The sequence below is a fragment of the Micromys minutus genome, assembly GCF_963924665.1.
Source record: "Micromys minutus genome assembly, chromosome: 1".
NCBI classification, from domain to species: Eukaryota; Metazoa; Chordata; class Mammalia; order Rodentia; family Muridae; genus Micromys; species Micromys minutus.
Genome location: NC_137969.1, coordinates 57,188,194 through 57,207,991, shown reverse-complemented (window position 1 = coordinate 57,207,991; position 19,798 = coordinate 57,188,194). Strand labels below are relative to the sequence as shown.

The 19,798-nt window shown below is 44.9% G+C and overlaps 1 protein-coding gene across 2 annotated transcripts in view; it reads right to left on the bottom strand.

The window, feature by feature from the left end:
* TGFB2 (transforming growth factor beta 2) overlaps positions 1 to 19,798 on the bottom strand; it is a 78,861-nt gene extending 59,063 nt beyond the window's left edge. Inside the window, exons 1-2 of one of the 2 annotated variants that reach the window (XM_080915437.1) lie at positions 19,381 to 19,798; positions 5,644 to 5,727 (exon numbers count right to left, since the gene is read on the bottom strand). In XM_080915437.1, coding sequence (XP_080771563.1) covers positions 5,644 to 5,727; positions 19,381 to 19,726 — 430 coding nt within the window. In that variant the 5' untranslated portion in view covers positions 19,727 to 19,798. The remainder of the gene's footprint in view (positions 1 to 5,643; positions 5,728 to 19,380) is intronic. The other variant, XM_080915438.1, reaches the window with a different exon arrangement.

Below are 19,798 nucleotides of genomic sequence, written 5' to 3'. Positions count from 1 at the left end.
GACTGGCTCTAAAAGCTATACCCGAAATGTCAGGAGACCAAAACATTCTAGGGAATAACATGATACAAGAGGCTTAAGACAGCATGAAGTTCACATAAGATTCACAAGGAGCAGGAGATCTGGTTCCCTTCCACAAGCTGCTCAAGACTCAGAGCCTCAAAGATAATTAGCCAGGATCCTTGCTGTGGACAACCTCTACTACAGACACCTCTAGGCATGTCAGGACTACTGACAACAACTTAGGACCCTAAGGCAAGGGAGGTCACTGCTTTGGAGGAAAGCCTATCTCAGCATTTTTTTCTGACAAACATAAATTCCATACATCATATCAAGACATGCTTCAGAAACCTGGTAGTTCCAACCAAGCCTCTGATACCAGAAACACTTGTCTTGGTTGGGGAAACAAGTTGTTATGAAAACTAAGGCTGGTGATGTGTGTGTCTACCTTTGTAACAACAAGCCCCTTGCTTTCCAGAGCTATACAGACACAGTGTGGACCGAGTTCATGTCTACAATATAGAAAATTTTCAACTCTGGTGAAACCACCTCTCTTTCCCAACTCCTCTACCTACCCTGTGATAGACAGTGTCATCTGTTTAAAACGTAGGATACGGTATTTCACAGGGTCCAAACTACCACAGTACAGCATTATAAGCCTGTCACAATCAATAGGCTAAATGCATCTACTCGATGAGCCAACTTTGAAAAACAAGCCCTTCATATAACTCTATTCTCCAGCCTCAGTCTTTCAAAGAGCCTCTCTTGCAGACATACCTCAATTTTTTCTTTCAAAGACCATGGGAAGTCTTCCTGGCTGGCTGCTTCTCAACTTGTCACACTAGTTCTGTTTCCGGAAAACATAAAACACTTCCTGTTGCTGCCAGATGGCCACATTACAATCCCAAAGGTCACCTTCCAGGTTGCAAATATCATCCCCCCTCTAGATGCTATCCTTTAGCTCCCTAGGCCAGTGTTTGAGTGATTTACACAGTTCCTGCCTTAAGAACTGACTTTAATATTTAAACAAAGGCATCTGCATTCCAACTTCTTCAACTGGGCTAAGCTAGGCAGACCAAAAGATTTGAGAGACTGGCTTTTTATTTTGCACAGGGAAAGGTAGACTGTCATTCTTGGAGGCTAAGGAACAATCACCTATGAGTTCAGTGCTCTGTGATCCTGGCCAGTAAGCCAAAGGGGACTATTTCTAAACATTACAACAAGCATACACTCCTCTAACAGACGCCATTTCAAGTTTGTCAGTTCAGGATGGGAGACCTAGGGAGATAATTTCATGAACAGGAGGATGCCCGGATGGTTTAAGAGGACAAAGTGAGCTACTGATTACTCAGAATTACTAATTAAAAGCAATCAGAGACAGTGAGACTGCTCAGTAGATAAAGGTGCCCATAGCCAAGCTAGACAACCTGAGTTCAACACCTGTTTACTACACAGCAGAAAAGAGAGAACTGATTTTAACACTGACCACATGACCACTTGTGGCACCTGTCCACCCCTCCCACCACCCTACACCAAAATAAAGATGGCTTCCCAGCACACATGCACAAATGTTCATGGCCAATAAGCCTGTGCACACAATATATGGAACTGTCCTTGGAAGGTCTCACTCCCATGCCTTACAAAGATCTTGCTGGACTTCCTGCTTCTACCTGGTCTATGTTGTGCTCCATACTCAACTCAATAGGCACAAGAAAAGCCACAGATTTCCGATAGCCAACAAGACTCTGCATGAATATTCCATCATTGGCCTTCTACTGTCTTCTCTTAGCATACTTCTGATAACCCCGGACTATACCAAGTCAGTCTAGCTGCTTCCTTTGCAGCTATGGCCTTCTCTCATAGACACTGTCCTTTCAGTCCCTGCTTAAGCATTACCTTCTTAAACAGTACTCCCACACCCTGCCCTGCCTGTGTAAAACTGTTACTCATCCCTCCAATCCCTTGTTCTCTTCTTGCTTACAGAGCACTTGAACATTTATCAGATTGTGCCTTCTCTTTTAATCTTTGCTACCAATCGACTTCCCAGTAAAGGCTGTGAAATAAGTTGCTGTTTCATAAGGAAGTCTCCTCTTTACTTTTTTTTTTTTTTTAAGATTGCAGCAAGCATTAGATACTTGCTTTAGTATTCTCTCAATGGCTGTAGTGAATGTAGAGAGATCTTCCTATGAAATGCTTGTTGTAGGGCAAAATTAACCCTCTCAGCTATTCTGATGCCTGTGGGAGGTAAGTCACCAGAGGAGAGCTGAGCAGTTCTCTACATAGTGTGGTAACTGAAAATGAGGGAAAAGCTGTGCTGAAATATTCCTACTGTAGGGTAAGACTCAGGACCTGGGTGGTTCAAGAATCCTATCAGAATTCTGGGAGGCATAGTGTTGCACTAGTCAAATGATTAATTCCCACCAGCTCTAACACCTTTAAGAAAAATGTCATTTGGAAAGCGAAAAGTGCAGTTACCAGAAGAAGCTTAGCTTGGCCCAGACAGTGGAATTTACATTCTGGTTGTTGTCTAGATTCTAACCTCCATGGGATGTGTCAGAATGGGATTCAGGCCATAATGAGGATCTTGGTGTTTTGATCAAATATCACCCTGGGGAATTATACATTAGCTTATGTTTTATATGCATTAAACACATGGGGGGGTATGAAGAGATGGCTCAGTTAAGGGTGCTTGCTTCTCTTGAAAAGGAGCCAGGTTTGGTTCTCAGTACCTACAGAGAAGTTCACAACTCTAGCTGTAAGAGTCAAGACCCTCTTCTGCTTTCCTCAGGCACTGCAAGTATATGATGTACATACATGCATACAGGCAAAAAGAAAGAAAAGAAAAAACTTTACATAAATAAAATAAAAAAAAATAATCTCCTTTAGACCTCACAGTTGAGGGCACTTGAATAAAGGGATCAGTCTCCTGGCTGATTCCAAGATAGCATCTGCTACCCCCCACCCATGTGCCTAAATCATCTCCCTGTATACACAAAGCCTTCCCCTATGGTGAATCTGGAGCAGGGGCTTTGCAGGATACTTTAGTAACAGCTCCACCTCGGTGTTTGTAGGTATGTTGGAAAGTGGGGGACACACAGGGAAATCTCTGAGTGGGCTGTGGATTCAGGGGACCTCCCTTGCAGCACCAGCTGATCAAACAGAGGTCCTGCTGCATCTGAAGCCTTCCATGTGGGCCTCTGTGAGTAAACAGACCAGCATCATCAGAGGACCCACTGCCTCCCACAGCTGCCAACTTCAGAATTCAGTGACATCAGGAGCACCTGCAGACTGTTTAGAGTTTGCACCCTCCCAGCTGCCTCCACCCAGTGCTTCTGACTCCACTGGTCTGGTACAAGCCCAAGGAAGCTGCCTTGGGGTATACAAACAGGCTAGGCTTGGAATGGGACCTTTAAATCTTTGTTTCTTAAGGTTTATTTATTTTATTTTGTGTGTACGGGTGTTTTGCGTACATGTACGTTTGTGCACTGTGCCAGTGTCTGGTATCATGGAGGCCAGACGAGGCTATCAGATCACCTGGAACCTGAACTGCTGATGGCTGAAAGCCACTACAGGGTTGCTGTGAACCAAAACTGGGGCCTCTGCAAGAGCGGCCAGGGTTGTTATCTCAGCCCTCTCATTAGTTCTCATTGTTTAATCTTAATGGAGCCACTGAAATCCTTACAGGATGGGTTTATCTTTGTGACTGTTAATCTAGGTTAGAGAGCTTCTGTTTTCTAGGATTGGGTACATCCAACCTTTTGACATTGCAAAAGCATGTTGTCCTCTACAAAGCTCACCCAGAACAACCCCAGCATGCTGGAGGAGTGCTGAAGTTCACATGTCTTACTCACTAAAGGAAGAGGAAAAAGCTCTGAGCAATTACTAACTGAAAATAACTCCAACCAAATGGGAGAATGTAAAGAGAAAAACTTGTCCAGGAACAAGGAAAGGGCTCAAACTGTTTGCTAGCTAAGACTCAGCTTGTTTGCTGGACAGGAGAGCAGAAAGAAACTTCTACAAAGGCAGTAGGTAAATGACGCACACAATGAATGGGCTTGGGTTCCCAGAAAAGAGCAAAAGCTCAAAGTTTGGAGCCTGTGGGTAGGACACAGAGAAGCCAGGTCACCCTGAATTCCAATGTCAGCCTCACTACCAGTCAGCTCTGGGAGGTCAAGGGGCTCACTTCTCCAAACTACAATTTCCAGAAGAAGAAAAAGAAGAGGAGAAGGAAGAAGAGAAGGAGGAGGGAGGAGGAGAAAGAAGAAGAATGAAGGAAAAGAAGGAGGAAGAGAAAGAAGAAAGAAAAAAGGAGAAAAAGAAGGAGGAGGGGAAGGAGGAGACTATCCCCGATTCTCTGGTATTAATCAAGGTCCAAGGATTGGTGCATGACCTGGGTAATGGGGCAATAGAGCTGATTTGACCAAATACCAGTTAGCGAACGGCAGCAAATAGCACATTTAATTCTTTGGTGTAGAGTGGAATAAAATAAAAATTCAGAACTGAGAAACTGGATGTAATCTGTCTCCCACAAGAGCTATCTCAGTGCAAATTGAACATTTCACTGATTTTATTCACACTGTTCCTTCTAGCCACTGTGAGCCCTTCTTTATCAACATAAACTCTTAACAGAACTGGGCCATTGGGGTCTTTTGTACTAGGAAACCTCAGCTGTGGCCACTATATGTAGCAGTTGTTCCTAAGAAGCAAGGTCAGGCATAGAAAGTTGCAAAGTTGGTTCTCGAAAGGACTTGACTTCAGTCAGGGCAGGAGAATCATCCCTCTGTGCAGATGTAGAACCTCCACATATACTTTAAGAGTCCTAACTAACTTGGTCCGTTTCTTTTTTTTCCTGTGCATGGCTTAGAAAAAGTTCAGCCACTGAATTCCATGAGTGTTGGCTTACTCAGATCTGACTTTCTGTGGACCCATTGTCCAGAACACAGTACACATTCGATCAATGCTAATAGAACCAGTTCATGGTCCAAACAGAAAGGAGTAAGGGATCTGTGGTTCTGGTGACCCGAATTCCAGCATGTGGTGCTGAGGGACTTGTACCTGGTCTCCAGGCTCAGCTAGCTGAGGGCCTATGACAATCCGTTTTTCTCATACAACTCAGACATGTCAACAACATAGGTCAGAGACGATGGCATTAACACAACGCTCCCTGGAACCTCCCTCTGTCACTCTGAAAGGCAGGGGTTTGGGGGTGGACCTTCTTTCTCTTAGGTTCAGCACAAGGAACATCAGCTGAACAGCTATAGTGTGTCAAAAATAGGAATGCAGATACAAACTCTGTAAAAAGGGACCCCTCCCCATTAATGCTCAGGCCTTACTCTAGGGTCCTCCAGAAAATGGCCTCCGTGGGGATCAAAGGATCGATATTTTTAAATCCCCCTCTGACCCCTGGCACACATAGCTCACACCTGGCAATCATTCTTGCACGCCGGGCAGCGCATCTCTTCCAAACCAGTCATCGGTTCTTCTCATGACACCGACTAGAAAATCCCGGGCATTTTTGTGAGGGCACACCTACAAGCTGTTTCTCAAAATCCTGTCTCCCCTCCGACCAATTCCCCATTGGAGACACATATAAAAGACTTGGTACCGCGGTGTCAAAGGAGGAATAAAGCGAATGAGGATACTCACCAAGGTACCCACAGAGCACCTGGGACTGTCTGGAGCAAAAGCTGCCCACTGAGCCAGAGGGTGTTGTAACAACTGGGCAGACAGCTAGGAGTTTTAAAAAGCAGTCATTAGCTATTTTACTGAAGACACGCCCAGCCCAGAACTACACTAAGATTCCAAGTAGAAAAGGGACTTGCTGGCTACTCTTGCCATCCCCCCAAGCCATCCCTCCAAACAGCAGGCATCTGATACCTAGGGCAGGATATTAAACAGTCCAACTCCCAGCCCCCACCCTTGATTTCTAGTCCCTGATCTCACGTCATGCCTTACCCAGCAACCCACAGTGCTCACTGCAACTGTCCCCTTAAGGTGCTCAGTCATAAATCAACAGTTTGCAACTTGTATACTGAACTCGGGGAAAGGTAATACCCTGAATTATTCTAAAGGGGAATGAACAAAAAAGCCTTTACCCTCTTAGACAAGAGACGGTCTATTGTTGAAAACAAAGCTTGAACTTTTGTTTGGCTGGCCTAAATTTCAAGGTTCTTAAAAACAACACCTGTCCTCACTTTTCCCCCCACATGTGAAAACCGTTTCACCCGTGGATCAGGAATCCAAGGGTCTGTTGGTTTGGAGTTGTGGACCCATAGTTTCAAATGCTGCCCCATGTTGAAAGAGATTAACCATGTCTTTCTTTAGCGCTCCGCTATCCTGACTCCTGAGGCTCTTACTTTGAACAGAACAGCAATCAGACTTAAATGTCGCTGCCTTAGTCTCAGAGACAAAATACACCAGAAAATAAATTAATAAAAATAAAAACCCCACACTTGCATGCATGTATATCAAAGAAAAGAGAAAACACTGCTGGGTGTTCAAAGCAACAGGATATTTTTGTGTGAGAAGATGCAGGTTAAAAATCTGTTGATTTCCCATGAATTTACCCATGCATCTGTATGCAAGAGATGACAAACATGTCCTCCCCAGCCCCCAAGATGCTGTATTTTTAAAGATTTGTAGGTAAAAGGCAATCTTATGGTGCAATCCTATTAGTTATCTGGTTTGTGAAGTGAGCGAAGCCTACATCCAGAGCCGGCTCGGATGTTGTTCCTTTCCGGCGCTACCACGGGTTTAGAGCCTATGTGCCTTCTATCTGTATGTCTGTATGAATGTATCTTCTAGGAGTAACTGGCACCCTTCAGACCCGACTTGGACCTTCTTTTGACAAGACAATGGCCCACATGTGCTTCCTCCCACTGCACTTTTAGACAGCAATAGCTCTTCCCACACTCTGATACTGACCATCTCCAACATTTGTCCCACTGAGACCCAAGTGACAGATGTTCACACATGTATGAATTTGGCTTTCCAGACAGAAGAACACTCTTTGGTCTGGAAATGGGGCTCTGCTCAGCTGGTGTGGCAGGGACAATGAAGCTGTGGATGACCCTTTTGCTGCGCATGGCGCTGTCACATTGCTACCATATGCTGCTTCCAGCTCACATCTGTAGCCATCTGCCCCCCCCCCCACCCCCAGTAAGTGACTGTACTGTTTACTTTCAGAGTTCCCCATCGGCTGACAGGGGAAGCATCCCTCACTCTGCGCATAAACTGTTTGTCCCAAGATTAGCAAAAGGGGCTTTTCTCTCTCATATCTGACCTTTACAAAGCCGTGCTGAAAGTTATTCTAAATAAAAATCTTAAGGAATACAATGAGAGATGGGCAGAGATGCAGATCAAGCTGCTAGCTCAGCAATGCTTGCTCCTCTGTGTGATGGCTCTATGCATTTCTTGGGGGGAACCTAAATCCTTTCCCTGGGAAACAGCACCTTCTTCAGGCCAGTACGTGTCCTGATACAGAAGAGACACCATTCTGCCCATTGAAGTTTGGAGACCTAGGAGACCAGCATGGCCCAAAGTCATGTAGATCACAGGAACACTTGTGAGAATGAGGGGAGGGGAGTATTGTTCTTCAGTCCTTAAGTATGCACCTTTGGTTTGCTTTCATCCCACTGTGAAGCTGCAGTATTAATATCCTCCCTTTTCCCTCTCCTTTTGTCCTATTCGGTTGCCTGCTGTCTGCTTTTTAAGCAAGGGCTCTCTGGTGGAAGCCAGTTACAACAGACGGTAAGATCACAATAGTGACTTCTCGGACCACAGGAAGAAGTCCCCACTATTGAAATAACCATTATTCAACACATACATGATTGTATCAGAGGTGATATGGATACACATTTTTTTTTTCAGATGAGTGAAGTGCCGGTTACTCGTGATGCTCCTCAACATAAGGAACGTGATGAAAAAACCAGAGACATTCAGTCCTAAAGTCAATACTGTTCAAAAGTACCTGGGTACTCATGTTGAGAAAGAGGAATGTGGGTTACACAGACTAGGGGTGGAATGGGATGTTTAATATGGATACTTTGTAAAATAACTAAAGACTATGATGTAAACCATGAGAACTCTGGGGTTGTTTTAGCCTAGGACTGGTAAGTCAGGCGGCAGTGAAACAAACCCACAACTTACAAAGGGACACTTTTCCTTTGATGGAGATGGTTGGATGACCCCGAGGGACACTGCCGTGTGGCAATAGCCCTTTCTAGAGTCTAAGAGGCAAAAAGTGGGACTAGTAGTTTTCAAATTTTACTATGCCCAAGAGTCCCCTCTGGTGTTTGTTATGAATGCAAATTACCAAGGCCTTTGTCTCTGGTCCCTCCTGGTTGTAAAAAGGGTTCCAGAAACCTGCATCTGGCCAAGGAGGTCAAGAGCTCCTGGAACACCTCATTTAGAAACCATCTGGGAATACTGTGTGGAGTTCATTGAGCGTAATTAAATGTCATGTAAAACTCTCAGTCTGGCCGAAGAGAAGGCTTGGTAGTTAAGACAGCCAGTTACTTTTGCTGAGGACCTTGGTTTGGTTTCCAGTCCCCACATGATTGCTGAAAACTGTCTGTATCTTCAGTTGCAGGGGATTATATACTCTCTTACATGCAGGCATGGCCATACACATAAAATAAATATATAATTTTTAAAAGTCTCAATAAACTTTATGTCAGATTAGTTCCTGAGAACCACCCCCACCCCCAGCTCTCCATTAAAGCATCCACAGTATGTCTCAATAACAGTAGCTGCACACACGGCTTCTGTCTCTACCTAACAGTACTAAACTACAAGTTCCAACTGTTCTTAGAATGTTCCTACAACTGTTACTGGGCAAGGCAATCCTGGGGCTTGACTCAAGGCCCTCCTTCCACAACGTGAACACTTGTGAAGTGAGACCTGGTCTGCACATATCATTCCTGACCACGATACTCTCTAACAATGGAACTCTTCTGGAACATGCCCCTCTCCAAGACAGAGTAGGACCCCCCCCCACCCCAGTGCATGGAAACAAAAGACACAGGCTTCCCAGAAAGCAAAGAGTCAGTCAGGATGCAGATCCTTCAGGCCCATCTAGTGACTTTAGTTAACACACTTAGCAACCTAATAACCCTTCTACAAGGTACAAGAGTGGACGCTGTTCAAACCAGCAAAGTTGGCTAGTTGTTCTTAAGGCTTCCCGACGTCTCAAATATAAACAAGATGCAGCTTAGGGGCTTCACAGACACTTCGAAAGGCGGGACTTGCAGGGGCAGCACTGGGAGTGAAGACTAGAATTCAGCCTTTGCGATGACCCACCATCCCAGACCAGAAAAGGGTTCCTCTGTCCCTTCCTCTGTCCCTGTCCTCAACGTCCAGAGTTTCAAAAGCCAAGGGATAAACTCAGATGTGCAAAGATACGTGAACAGAATCCCAATAGACACCCCGCAGAGGGGGATCAGTTCCTTCCATAAACCCCCTTCCTCTGGTCTTTTCTTCTGTTGGCCCAGGGTCAGAGTACATCGTATGCACTTTTTAGGACTTTCTGAGCTAGCTTCTTAATTACAGAAATTCCTTTATAAATCAAGTAGGAACAATTCCGGGGTGATCGTGAAGATGTCAAAGCAGAAGTGACAATGAGATTAAACTGGCAGATGAACTGTGGATGGTCCTCAAAAAAAAAAAAAAAAAAAAAAAAAAAAAATTCCCCAAATGGAAAAATGACAAAGCTCTGTCACATCTGGTACAGACGGAATAATCAGTGATACTCGTGGTCTGAGAGGCACTGAAATTACCAACGAGGAAACCAGTCCAAAGCTTAAAAATGATATTCCACTTCCCAGAATACTCCCACTTACATCTTGGCAACAATAAATAGCCCCGTGCTGTTAAAAAGGCACCAAGAAAAACTACCCAATTATTCTGCTGTTGCCGTTTTCAGGTGGAGTGATTTGAGAGCTCCCCCGCCTGTGATCATTTCGGCGGGTTTCTCGGAGCCAAATGGCGCATTCTTGTTCCGGAGAAGGAATGAATGAGGTTTCTTATGGCAGCCTGAAGTTATGAATGGATGGTGATCCGTGAACTGGCTTGTTGGGACAGATGTGGTGTTTGTCAGTGTGCTGTGGGCAAGATAGGGAAAGCCACGTGAACAGAGCCAAGAACTCAGCCACGGCATTTTTTTTTTTTTCTCTCATTTTTCTTTCTCCTTCAGGAGACTGGAAAGGTCCTGTAGAATTTCCTGAAACAAACCCCACCAGAGAGCAGTTCTTACATAGCTACTCCATGACTGTGCATTCAGATAGGTGGAGTCTCCTCTTCAGGAACAACCTGGCTCCTAATTACCAGTGTGGAAGGAGCCAGGAAGGCCTGGGGGCAGCAGAGACACTCTCCCTGGGAATGAAAGATGCATGGAGCCGACAGGGGTGAAGGAAAACAGCTGTCTGCAGAGGGTTGGAAATGCATTCAGACTATTTTCAGATGGTTTGGGCTTCACAACATCCACAGAGTATTTCCCATCTGCCTTTGGTTTCTCAAGTCATTGTGGCTAGAGGAAAGTCTAAGCCAAACATTTCTAACTTCTCAGGCCTAACGAGTCCAAGCGCTGCTTGAGAGAATGGGGAGGAGGGCAGTCCACGGGACAGGGTTTGCTCAGCTCCACGAAGCTTCCCCCTCTTTCCAAAAGACCTAAATCCAGTCAATTTCCTCTTGAACAGAAGAGTTTTCTGGCATCAGCAAAGTGGTGTTCCCAAGCTGCTCTAAGAAAGCCAGGGCACAAATTCACAGAGGAAACAGCGTACAGTATTCCTACCCTTGAGCATGACCGGAGGGCTCAGCATGGCTGGCCCCTTTGTCACTGGTTTGGATTGCTTCCTTAAATCAATTCAGGTGACTTGCAAGTAGTCCCTTGTACCCTCTCATCCCATCCTTAGACACCCCTCCCCCCAAGTCCTTCACTTGCTGTAGACTTTGCACATAAGTCAGGGCTGGGCCAGAGCTGGTCTCCAGTGAAAGTTAAGTCTACCCTGCTTAATCATGGCTGTCTGACCTGGCTCTGCTTCCTTTTTCTCAATAGTGACTCAGGGGATGGGGTGGGATGGGAGCGGGGCCTGGGGGGGTGTAGTGGGGTGTGGGGTGGGTGTTGAGATAGGAAACCACTGTCTGTGAGACCAAGCCCTAGGGGGCAGAAGCAATTGTGGTAGGTGTCCTCCTTACCCTTGCTTCACTGTGGTTCACAGCACCAGGAATAGCTGTTATTTTCCTTCATTCTTACAGACGGAAAAACTGAGGCCCAGGCCAATGATAAGCATGGACCCATGCTACAAGGCTGGTAATGACACAGTTCGGTAAGGAGCACCCTATTTTTACAACCCCCACCCACTTTCCTTTGGTCCAGCCTCCTTCCATGTGCTTCTCTCTTGCTTCTACTTCTTAGCTAGCTCTAAAGCCTGGGTTCATTTTGCTACCCAAATAAGTTAATTTCCGAAAAGCATCCTACAGTGTTTGGGAGGGTTTTCAGTATAAGCCAAGGTCAAGGGCTTGATAAATCTTCACTTTTGATCAACCAAGTACACAGATAAAAGCTGAATATGTTGGGGGATTTTGTGCCCTCTTCAGATATACATTCACTTTCCTAGAGAACTATTCTGGACTTGCAAATGCAGTGCTCTCCTGGAGAATAGAGTCGTTCTCTGAAGGATTGACCAGTGACTGACATCAGGTCAAGAAAAGCCACGCTGAGCTGCCCATAGTGGCACCCATGACTGTAGCTCTAGCACTGGGAAGTCTGAAGCAGTAAAATAAAGAGTTCAAGGCTAGCCTGGACTACTTATCCCAAGGTCTGGGCTGCATATGATGACCCCATAGCTACCAAACAAAAAGAAAGGCAATGGCGTTCATTTTCTGAACTCTGTGTTAAGGTTGCTGTTATCATCAGGGGGTGAAACCTTAATTTGTTTGTCACTGATAAACTGATGGCTGTAACTTCAGATGTCAACATGAAAACACCAGGGCCAACTTCAGAGCTGGCTTATGAAGAGGAGATGAGGCACATGTAACTATTTAAAGTCAGGTCTGGCACACAGAAGCATTCAGTAAAGGTTCACTCTCTTCTTATCCATATCAGTATAAATCTTTAAAAATGCAGAAACAGGAAATAAGCCTGCACTGCCTCACTCTGATGAAACTATAAGTCCTCTCTCCTCTTTTAAGGGGAACAGTCTTTATTCCCAGGTCTGCTGGTGCAGGTCACTGTGGAGGTTCAGTCTTTCTCATTAGGCAATGCTCAAGATCTCGGGGTGCACAAGAGCCAATTGCATGTGTTCAGACAAAATTAAGATGCTCTCTTACAGAGGAGCCATCTATGTCTGCAACAATCTTCAAAATATTAAAAGACAGTTGAAGAAACAACATCCACGGGGCCCAGAGACATGAAAATCCATGGCCTGTTCATGGATAAAAGCTGAAGGAAAGGTTGCCCGAAGGTAGTGCTAACAAGCAGAGATTTGGTAAGAGGCAGGGCTGAACGGGGATGCAGGCAGAGCCGACCTTAAAGGGTGCACAGTGCTAACTACTTAGGAGAGCTGAACCTAAGAAGACACCAAAAAGCTCCAGATCTCCTCATGGAAGAGGTCACTACATTGCCAGTTTCTTTGCCGTAAAGGGCACCTGAAGAATAGTCAGAGTGACCCAGGGAACTGGACCCACTGGGTGGAAAGATGTTGCCAAGACATCCCAAGATCACAGAAAGTGGTCCCTGGTCTCATGTAAGGACTGCTGAACGCACGCCATCTCATAATCCTAGAATCCTCTGTGGTAATTCATCTTCCTTTGCACTAGAATTCGAGGGGGCAATCTTCCTTTCTGGTGGTATGAAAGCAATGGCACATCTTAAAGTCAATGACATTTGTGATGCAATGAATAATGACTGCCACACAGAGGCCTACGAAGTGCCAGAAGCTGCCCAGGGCCTCTTCACAAATCAGACCTCTGCAATCTGCAGAAGTAGGTGGCTCAGTAGAAATCTGAAGGGCTGCCATATCCAGTGAAAACCATCAGGGTACGAGATAGGGATGGGCACAATGGTTTGACCACCCTACAGAGGGATAACCATCATCTTGAAGGGTGAGGGGCAATTTGGATTAAGAGCCAGGGACTAAAGAGGGTTTGGTGTGGAGTCAAAGCCATACAGCCAACACAGGAAGCTGGTGATCAGAGTGTAGACTAACACCCACTTCTTACTACTGGAGGTCAGAGAAGAAACAACCACCCACCCAAGGTAGTTTGAGGTTAGAGCAAGACACACATTTCTTTTAAACAAAAGGTGGAAGTAAATCTTTTGGTCTAAACAAGCCTGACCCAGAATCCCTAACATGTTATTACATTTAAAACAAAGTACCTAGAGAACAATGAATCCCAGGTTAAAAGCTATCTCTGTTTAAAGTATATTAAAGGGCAGAACACAAGCACACCAGATGCTTTAAAAAAAAAAAAAAAAAAGACAACAGAAACATCTGTTTATCTCAGCCAAAGCCACATTTCGTCAGGCTGCTGGGCGTCTGCAAAGTGGCTTCCTCAGTGAGACTGAAGGACAGACCGGAAATGGGAGGAGACAGCGGAATGCGCTGCTCTGGGCAGGCACCTGCTTGCTGCCCACCTCTCTTGGGAGTTTATGAAGAAGATGCCAGGGACAGCGGGGAAGGACGCAGGCCAGGAAAGCATCCTCGCACACTTCTCCTTGGGCTCCTCCACCCTGCCTTCCAGAACCTTCTAACATTGCAGCTTCCAGTGTGTTGTAATCTCTGGGCAAAGGCCCCGTAGTCACTGACCTCCTCGATTCTAACCCAGATTCGATGCGAGTTCAGCGGTGAATCATTAGCTCTTTTTCACATCTCCATTTCCTCTAGGAAAAACCATTTGTCATTCTTTCATATCTTTACACAGAAGGTGCCTGAGAGGTTACATCAGCATCTTTCCACCATGGAGAAGACAACTCTTTTTCTGCTGTTGTTTCAATCTTTGTTTATTTGAAAATTTCATAATTTTGTTTTTTATAATAGCTGAGTAATATTCCATTGTGCCAATATTCTTTTTTGGCTTTTTGTAATTGGATATTTTGTTTATTTACATTTTAAAAGTTATCCCCTTCCCTGGTTTCCCCCCTGCAAGCCCCCTATCCCATCTGCCCTTATCCTGCTCCCCCATCCAACCACCCACTCCCGCCTCACCACTACTGGGGCATCAAGCCTTCACAGAACCAAGGGTCTCCCCTCCTACTGATGCCAGATAAGGCCCCTTCAGCTCCTTCAGTCCTTCCCCTAAGTCCCCCATTGGTGTCCCTGAGATCAGTCCGATGGTTGGCTTCAAGCATCCACATCTGTATTGGTCAGGATCTGGCAGAGCCTCTTAGGAGACAGCTGGACCTGCATTTCCTGGCCTTGACCATGGGAGACGCTGTGAAGACTCAGAGGTGTGGTTAAGTGACCCACCAGCTCTTAAATCTTGGGAACCCCCAGCCCTTAAAACGTGGAGGTCTACTCAGAGGAGGCAGCAAAAAAACTACCTCCCTGTTCCAGCTATAAAGTGTGTTTTAATTGGAAGCCTCAGCTACCTACTTTGCAAAGTAAAAATGAAGGAGATGTGGGAGGAGGTACTCAGGTGTAACCACAGCGAGGCATTACAAGTAGTACTGGCCATGAGTCAATAAAAAGAAGTCTGGCTCTGTTGTGCATTAATAACAGCCATTACAGAAGTCAAGAGGTCCCAGCTAGTCTTTACTCTCCAATCCCCCTTCCTCTCTCTGACTCACATTCATCTACAAACATAACACAGAAAAATCTTTTAGGAGAGAAGTCAAAAATGTATCTTTAAAGTAAGGCTACTACTGTGCTCTGCTAATAGTCCCCTTCATTGGGCGTTTGGCCCAACAGGCCAGCAATTTGTATATAAAAAAAAAGACAGATTCATGAGTTGAATGCTAAGTCACATTCCTTAAAAACCATCGTGACACCGGCATTCACTCTACATCCTGAAAAGTTCACTCGGAAATTACAGGAGGACCAGAGGAGACTTGTTCAGTATTAGATGTTTAGTCTTCATGTGAAAGAGTTACAAAGGCAACCAACCTCTTTGTGATTTTTTTTTCCAGGCTGTATGCTTCAGTCCACCTAATTCAAAGAGATGAAATAAGCCAACATGGCAGTTTACTGTCTTTGCTTGCCCAGGTTGCAAATTGCTTATTCTATTTGAAAGGAAAATCCAAGATAATTCCTCTGTTCTTTTTGTTCTCTATGTGCTGACTTGGCATTCCTGGTGAATGAGGGACCAACCCCATTACTGAAGGCAAATGAATGGGAAAATTGGTTGTCTCTAATGTAGGAGCTTCATGGCCGCAATAATAAAGCATATGTCATACAAAATAGCCCAATCCATATTCTATTCTGATTATTCTCTATTTGATGATTCTATTTTAATTTTCTCTGATAATAAAGATACTTTGTTGTTGCCATTACTTCTTAAAATATTATTAGGAGCAGAACCCAACAACCTAAGCTGCACACCAGGGAACGGTGGCTTCCCACCATGAGCATCATTGAAATTTGAGGCTGAATAAATTCTCTGCTGGATGCAGGGGTAGACTGCCTTCTCCATTATAATAGGACAGAAATATCCCTGGCTGCTATCTAATGAAAACCAGCAGCATGTCACCTCAAGACGGTGAGAACTATTTTCAGACAACATCAGCTGTCACAGTGGAAACCATACAGAGCAAAGAGAAGAGAGAGCAGGACACAATATGTGCCCACTTTGTTGTGAGGAGAAGCAGAGGGGAGAGGCAAGCATGGCAGGGCACATAGGTAGTCCCAGCACAAGGGCAGAGGGGAACAGAGGGCAATGAGTTTGAGAATCACCTAGACTACATGACAAGTTTAAGGCCAGCTCCAGCTACCATCTGAGGCCCCATCTTTAAAAAAAAAAAAAAAAGGTCTGGAATATAGATCAGTCGTAGGAAGTACTTCCTTACATAGGAGAAACTCAGACTTACAAAACAAACAAACTAATTTACAAAAAAGGAAAATGACTTCCCCTTCCTTTACCATTTCTCTACTTGTTTTAATAACAATTTAGATTCTTCTTAGAGAGAAAAAAAATCACTTTTTTTCCCCTCAGATTTGTAAAGCCTTCTGTGCTGTCCTTTGAATAGCTGCACCTTGAACTTCAAAGGAATGAAGTGTTCAGCATCCACCAACTCCTGCTGGGCAAGCAGTGGTACACCCAAGTTCAACTCTACTCTGAGTCTTAAACCAACAATATGTAAAAAGATCAATATGCAGAAATTCAAAACTAATCAGATCCCTTCTTTAAATGTTGACACAGTATTATTTATACCCCCATAAATACATTCTTGGCTAAAATTCATACTAGGAGCTTGGCGCCTGTCCAGTTCTATTAATATCTATTTATTTATACTGCACACTTGGCCAAGGATAATATTTAAGACAAAGTATGCCAGAGGGCATATACAATATCTCTTGTATTTTCAGTTTTAAATCTCCACATTGCTAAAAATATTGGGTCTGTACTTTATTAAATGTCCCACCAAGATATATCAGCCATCTGTTGTGATGTATGGCCACCAAGCATAATTAGGGCATATTTGTAATACTTGAGTTGAAGTCACTCCCTAAACGCTAATGAGTTGGTGGAGAAGGAAGAAAGGGGTGGTGATCTTTCCCATGACTTCTCTATGGGCTTATGACCCTCTTCAGATGCACTGCAAGATGTAACAGGCGCATGCCCTCCTTGCACACTCCATAGTGAGGCAAGTGTTGGTATATAAGCCAGTCAGCCCTGACCTTCCAATTCTCCTTTAAAAATACAATGGAATGATCTGGAATGATTATCTTTTCTTTCTTTTTTTTTTTCTTTCTTTCTTTTTTTCTTTTCTTTTTTTTTTTTTTTTTTTTTTTTTTTTTTGGATTTAAAAGGCCTAGAAAATCAGTTAACCTACTTTCTATAAAATTACCCACAGCCCCTGCACCATTGTGTTGAATCTGCTACTACTAACATACCTTCCTACTCCTAAGTTTCTACATTGAACACGGTCTTCTTAAATACCTGATTTTTTACATAAAAATGATAGCCCGTGTGGGCATATAGTGTATGTGTGTGTGTGTGCATATAGTATGTATGGATGTGTGCGGGCAAGTATACTTAGGTTCCGTTTGTGTGGAAGTTCAGGAGTGGGATACAGAAAAGTCCACATGTGAGTGTTACTGACACTCAAATCTTCCCTGTAACCTAAGAGTTTATTGAATTTGCTCATGACCTTGGTCCTGGGTTGTCCCATCTTTGCTCATCTTTGTTCAACGTCATCTTTTGCTCATCTTTGTTCAACGTCATCTGTCAGACAGAAGTGCTTCCCTCTTGGCCTGCTTCCTGCACACCTATGCAGTGTGAGATTGGATCTTTGTCTCTGCAAAACTTCCTGACAGCTAAGCTGAGCTTTTGCATCTAAACACCAAAGAAGGAGTTATTCAGCCCTGTATAACATACCTGTCTGTCAGCTCAAATATCTGCAGAATCAACACACACACACACACACACACACACACACACACACACACACACACACACACAATGGCTCGGGACTAATTAAGATGAACTCCCTTGCCTAACATCACAGTGGCTCCGCCCCAGATAGAAATCCTTATTTCCCAGGGGGAATAAACAGGGCGGAGTGTATGTATCACCACTGTGGTGGAGAGGACCATAATTATAATAATAAAATCCTGCTGGGCAGGGTTCCCTGCATCTGTCACACCACTAAACAACAAGAGACACGACAGGGTAAGAAAAGTGACCAGAAAGACTGTGGTTAGACACATGGGTACACCGACACTCTGAGGACACCAAGTACAAGACTCGGCAAGTCGAATAGCTCTGGCTTGTCAAACTAAAAATAAGTATTAGAAGAGAAAAGCACCACCCGCACTTCTAACTTCTGGGATAAAATTACCAAGATGGCTGCATTATCTATTTAGGCACGATACAGAGACTTCACAAAGACAGCCAGCGAGGATATAGGGCATGAAAGGGGAGGAGAAAACAGATCGGCCAATGAGAAGTTTACGACGGGGACTTGGAACACAGGGATGCTGGAGTTTTTTTTCTTTTCTTTTTTTTTTTTTCTTTTAGTGTTTCTTCCTGGTGTTTAACCCTCTCAGGTATCGCTCAATGCTGTTGCTGCTGCAAAATCTCTCTCTCTCTCTCTCTCTCTCTCTCTCTCTCTCTCTCTCTCTCTCTCTCTCTCCCCCTCCCTTGCATTCCCCCTCCCCCGTTTAAAGAACTCTGAAAGAAATCTACACTAACTATACTTCTTCCCTCCCCCCAAAAGGCTCCACAATAAATCACGGCTACTGTGTGCAGCTGTTTTTGAAGCTAAGGCTCCCAGCGAAACGGGGATTTCTTTTTTTTTTCTTAAATAACTGTCTCCCCTATCTTCGATTTCAGAAAGCGCAGAAGACCTTGCTGCTTGTGAAAGTGCTGGAGCACAGAGTTAAAGGTTGAAAAAGATCATGGAGAATCCCCCTAAGAGAAACGACTTGCTCCCAGACTAGTGAGGTCAGCTACCTAGAAAAATCGAATTGGAAGTGAAACCTAGTTGAGCCCAATCAGAACCGTATTTATCCTTCCTAACTGTCCACGTGAGGTCAAAAGGGGACTTGGCAACGCGGTTTTGCAAGAGGATTGGGTGTAAAAACACCTAGAGAGAACAATAAATGACCGGGGAGGATTTAAGGGGTTTTGAGTGACCCCCACCCCCACCCTGCTCGCCCACAATCCAGTTTGGTGATGCTGACATTCTTAGAGGAGTGAAAGACAATAGCAAAAGCTTGGGGAGTCCCCAGATAGGTCAGCGGGGAAGGGGGGGGGACGCCTTTGGAAAGGCTAGTTTGGAAGCACTTTTTTTAACTCTTTGTGTACCAGTTGGAGGACACCCCCACCCCCACTGCACGCCAACCCGGCAAAGAAAACAAACTCTATCGTGGTCTCTCAGCCTAAAGTCATCCCGGGAAGCGCTTTCCTTTTGACAGAAGGGAGCTGATTCGCTAGTTGGTAGACCAGAGAAGAGAAGAAATCCAAACGTCTTTTTAAAGGTCTGGGGCGTTTGTGGGAAGGAAGTTATGGAGAAATAAGTAAATAAAACTTAAGTTGAAGGTTTGCAAGCTTACGAATCTCCATCCCACTACTGGAAAGGCAGTGGAAGGGAGAAGGGAAGCGAAGCGATCGGGACCTGGGGACTTGGAGAGGGCGAACGCCTGAGGTTGCGGTGGATCTGAGGAGCTCCGGGCCAACCTTAGACTCGGGGATGGAAAAAGCGAAAACCACGGAAACTGTACTTACTTTCGGAGGGGAAGTGGGACGGCATATCGATTTTATAAACCTCCTTGGCGTAGTACTCCTCGTCGCTCCGCTCGCGTTCGCAGGCGGCTGCCCTCCGGCTTGCCTTCTCCTGCAGTAAGTCCCTGGTACTGTTGTAGATGGAAATCACCTCCGGGGGGACCTCATCCGGCTCCGGATAGTCTTCCGGGGGGCTGGTGAGCTTCAGCTTGCTCAGGATCTGCCCGCGGATGGCCTCGATCCTCTTGCGCATAAACTGGTCCATGTCGAGGGTGCTGCAGGTAGACAGACTGAGCGCCACCGGGACCAGATGCAGGAGCAGAAAGGTTCTCAGCACACAGTAGTGCATGTTTTTAAAAGGAGGAAACGTTGTTGTTGTTGTTTAAAGTAAGAAAAAAATTAAAAAGAAACTAGTAATTCT